The 4,558-nt window shown below is 62.7% G+C and overlaps 1 protein-coding gene across 1 annotated transcript in view; it reads left to right on the forward strand.

The window, feature by feature from the left end:
• RBFOX3 (RNA binding fox-1 homolog 3) overlaps window positions 1-4,558 on the forward strand; it is a 16,601-nt gene that overhangs the window by 8,799 nt on the left and 3,244 nt on the right. The window contains exons 6-9 of the mRNA XM_023729168.1: window positions 388-520; window positions 1,206-1,383; window positions 2,743-2,807; window positions 3,938-4,016. Of these exons, the coding sequence (XP_023584936.1) occupies window positions 388-520; window positions 1,206-1,383; window positions 2,743-2,807; window positions 3,938-4,016 (455 nt within the window). The remainder of the gene's footprint in view (window positions 1-387; window positions 521-1,205; window positions 1,384-2,742; window positions 2,808-3,937; window positions 4,017-4,558) is intronic.

The following is a 4,558-nucleotide window of genomic DNA, read 5'->3' on the forward strand; positions in this document are numbered from 1 at the left end:
GCCATGTGGAGGGCTGGGGCTGGTGGGAGGCGTGGCCAGATGGAGGCGGGCCATGTGGAGGGCTGGGGTCGGTGGGAGGCGTGGCCAGATGGAGGTGTGGCCATGTGGAAGGCTGCAGCCCAGGCTGGGGCTGATGGGAGCCGTGGCCGTGTGGAGGGGTGGGGCCGGTGGGAGGCGTGGCCAGATGGAGGCGTGGCCATGTGGAAGGCCGCAGCCGGGGCTGGGCCTAGTGGGAGGCGTGGCCAGGTGGGAGGCAGCGCCGGATCCAGGGCCTGTGAGAGGTGAAGTCAAGTGGAGGCGTGGGCAAGTAGCTGGTCCAGGTGGCCGCGCACCGCCCGCCGTCCTGCCGAATCTGGCCGTCTCACGTGGTCTCTCCCATCCCTGCAGTGACGGGATTCCCCTACCCCACCACGGGCACAGCGGTTGCCTACCGGGGCGCGCACCTACGGGGCCGGGGCCGGGCCGTGTATAACACCTTTCGGGCTGCGCCGCCGCCGCCCCCCATCCCGACTTATGGAGCGTGAGTACTGAGGGGCATGGGGAGGGAGGCCCCGGGAACGTGGGGGCGGGAGGCCCCGGGAACGTGGGGGCGGGAGCACGGGACAGCCAGAGGGGCTAGGCAGCCTTTTCAGAACTTCCAGGGACTGGGAGAACTCCCAGACCACAGCAGTGCAGCCGCCTCCCCTTAGCAGTACCCCCACACCCACCCCGCCATGGCGAGACATTTAGGGGGGACTTGTCCACTCTTTGAGCCCTGGTCGCGCAGTAGTTAAGCGTTCGACTGCCAACTGAAATGTCGGCAGATCGAACCCACCAGCGGCTCCAGGGGAGAAAAACGTGGCAGGCAACGTTTGTAAAGATTACAGCCTTGGAAACCCTGTGGGACAGTTCTGCTCTGCCCTGTAGGGTCATTATGAGTCGGAATCGACTCCACGGCAGTGGGTTGGGGTTGGTTTGTCCACGCTTCAGCTCAGCGGGGGGCTTGTCTAAGTCCTCTCTGATCGGTTTCATGGGGGTCCTGGGGTCCTCGAGGGCAGGGCAAGGACAGTCTTCTGGGGTGCAGTGCCTTTTATCACGGAATGGGGGTGACAGTTGCCTGGGGTGGTTGGGGGAGGGTGAGAAAGGCTGGGGCCATGGGCCCCCAGGGGTTGTGGGAGAAAGGAGCTGATCAGCAAGGGTGTTACTCTATTGTTATACCAAAACAGGGCACTGGAGCAAACGCTTGTTAAAATGCCGGTCCCGTGGGCGGGGCTGGCCCCGTGCCCCCTCCCCCAGCAGACGCCAGAGCCGGCCTACCCCACCTCTCCAGCGTTCCCACCACTTTCTTGTCCGTTTGCTTCCAGGGTCGTATATCAGGATGGATTTTATGGTGCTGAGATTTATGTAAGTGGAGGCCTGGGAGGGGAGGGCAGGATCTAGGCGTCTGTTGGTTCCAATGAAAATCCGCGTTTTCCCCTGCGCCGCCCCACCCACCCCACTGCCATCCAAATTTAAAGGAGGAGTCCTTGGAACCCCAGTAGGATGAGGTGTGGTGTCTACTCAGAGCTTTGCACCACTGGGAACCTTAGCAGAGTCAAATCTGTCAAATCTGTCCTTGTCAAGGAAGCCCCAGGGTAATACAAATGGTTAATGCACTCAGCTGCTAACTGAAAGCCTGAGGTTCCAGTGTACCCAGAGGCCCCTCAATAGAAAGGCCTGGCCATCTGCTTCCAAAAAATCAGCCATTGAAAACCTTATGGAGCACAATTCTACTCTGATATGCATGGGGTTGCTATGAGTTGGGGTCGACTTTATGGCAGCTGATTTACTGGTTTGGTCCTCACCAGTGGGGTCCCAGCAGCCCTGTGAGCTGAAGACCAACACGTGTCTTCTCTATAGGAGAAGGGACCCCCACACCCCTAACAGGGTTTGGGTCAGTGGGCGGGCCCCTTGGGCACCTGTGACCAGTGCTCCAGAGGCCCTGAGAGAGACAGGAGCGGGGGCTCAGGGCAGCCAGACCCCTGTGCTCCCGGGTCCCTCCCCCTTCGTGGGGCTGCACTCACGGCTTCCTCGGGCTCAGAGCCCTCGCTGTGACTGCCCCACCTCACTCCGTCCTGGGCAGCTGCCTGTCATCCAATCACTCACTTGCTTGTCCAAGGCCAGGACATCTGCTGAGCTAACGCGCCTCTGTCGTCCTGTGCCCTTGACCCCTCCCAGTGTCCAGGATGACACCCAGAGCCACCCATGGTCAGCATTAGAGCCCGGAATGGGGGGTCACTGGCCGGGTAGTGGCTCTGGGGGCACCTCCTGCAGAGCTACGCATATGAAGGTGCTGGTGTATCGAGGTGCTGGTAGTACGTGCTGAATGTACAAGTGGATGCACGAACGAATGAATGAATGAGTGAGTGAGGTTTCGGGGCACACACCTGCCCCACCCCCACCCACCCGCCCTCTGCCTCACTTTGAACCTTGCCACCTGGCAGTCCTCAGAACCCATTAGACCAACAGCTACGTGCCCCCAGGCCAGGCACCAGCCTCACCTTCACCAGGCCGAAGGGCAGGTTTCAGGAGGGAGGCCGGGATTTCTGCAGCCCCGAGGACTTGTCTTGGCCCGCCTCTGCTGGCTGGGCTTCCCCGGGCTGAGCCCCACTGAGCCCTCTGCTCTCTCCCTCTGCTCACCTGCAGGGAGGCTCTGCTGGCTGGGCTTCCCCGGGGGGCTGAGCCCCACTAAGCCCTCTGCTCTCTCCCTCTGCTTACCTGCAGGGAGGTTATGCTGCCTACAGATATGCTCAGCCCGCCGCAGCAGCCGCAGCCGCCTACAGCGATAGGTAAGACTTGGGGCCGCGATTCATCTGGGGCATTGGAGGGGGAAGGTGGGCTCAGACAGGCAGGAAAACTCACCTGCCCTTCAGGGCCTGGGGGCGCCTCCACATAGGTTCGGAATGAGGGGAGCAGGTGTGGGTGGGGCTTGGAGACCCGAGCCCGCGTGTCCCAACTTCCTCAGTCACATCCGGCGAGCCGGCATGGTGGAGGGAGGCTGGAAACCCCAGTCCTGGGCCCGCAGTGCGCCCCTCTGAGTCCCAGTCCTTGGGGGCTGAGCTGCCCCACCCCAGCTCCAGAGGCCCCCATGAGAGGGGTCATTAGGAGCATGAGCTTCTGCCCCAGCACACCTGTGGTTCCGAGGAGGCAGGGTGCTGAGCATCCGCCTGCCTCCCGGGAGGGCTGTAGTCCGGAGCAGCCAGCAGTGGGTGCCACTGAAAGCAGTCAGCCCTCTGCCCAGCTGTAAGCACACCCAGAAGGCGGGTGCCTGGGGGGCAGGTCCCCCTGCAACCCCTGTGGGGTGGCTGAACCCGGCACCTTTCTCCTTGGGAACTTGAGTTCCTGTTTGGGGCCATGGGGCGGGGAAGCGTGGAGTCACTGTGCCAGGCGCCTGACAGGCACCTCATCATGTCTGAGGCATGCGCTCGGGCCTGAGGACCACCCAGCCCTCTCCCAGCAGCCAGTGGGACCCTGTCGCCCACACTCCCCGCAGCCTCCTGCTCCATTTCCTGGTCAGGGGTAAATGGTGGGTGGGGCCTGGGCCAGCCATCTAAGAAGCTGATAAGATAAATTTGGGGGAGAGGAGGGCCACCAAGGGGGCAAGAGTGCCACCTCCTTTGTGCCATCCTCCCCCACTGGATCTCCCCCCTCCTCCCGAGCCCTCACCCCACACTCTGCCACTCCGTTTCCGGGCACCAGAGTTTACCTTCCCTCCAGACGAGCTCTCCAGGGACCCCTCTGTCTTCCATGTAGCACCAAGTATAAAGCATGGCCCCTGTGAGTGTCACCACAGGCTGGGTGGGCTGCTGTGTTCCAGACACTTCCTTCCACATGGGCAGGGAAGACTGGCCAGCGGGAGGGCCGTGCTGGGGGAGGTGGGAGGCTGCCACCCCTCACCTGCCTCCCACGCTCTCCCCAGTTACGGCAGAGTGTATGCCGCCGCAGACCCATATCATCACACCGTCGGCCCCGCGGCAACCTACAGCATCGGAACCATGGTAAAGGGGGCGCCAGGGCTGATCAGGGACCACAGCAGAGCTGGCGGGGGGCGGGGCCCGTGAGAGAGGCCCAGACCTCTGACTGAGGTCCTGGCTGGTGCCTGGAACCGGGCTGTGAGGTTGGAGTTGGGCCAGGAGACTTGCCCCTTTGCACCCTCGCTGAGTTAGGTGGACGAGGACAGGCAGTAGCCTGGCCCACGGGGAGGCGTCCTAGGCTGACCTGTTTTTCCGAGCCCCGAAATTTACAGTCCCACACCACCTCCCATTTCCACGGCCAGGAAAACAAGCCTACGGCCTCATGATTTTCCAGTCTCTGCTGCAGAGGCAGGCAGGGGCTGGGGGTGTCTGGCCACCATCTGTCCCTCTCCTGTTCTGTACTGCACCTTCTCCCACCTCAGGTAGCTAGGGCTCCCCACTGTTCCTCACCCCAGCCCCCCCACTCCTCCTGGCTCCAGGGCTGGGGAAGTGGGGCTCGCTGCCGGAGGGGTGCGGGCCAGTGTGTGTGTGTGTGTGTGTGTGTGTGTGTGTGTGTGTGTGTGTGT

This window comes from Trichechus manatus, unplaced genomic scaffold (genome assembly GCF_000243295.1).
Source record: "Trichechus manatus latirostris isolate Lorelei unplaced genomic scaffold, TriManLat1.0 scaffold00028, whole genome shotgun sequence".
In the NCBI taxonomy this organism is placed as follows: domain Eukaryota; kingdom Metazoa; phylum Chordata; class Mammalia; order Sirenia; family Trichechidae; genus Trichechus; species Trichechus manatus.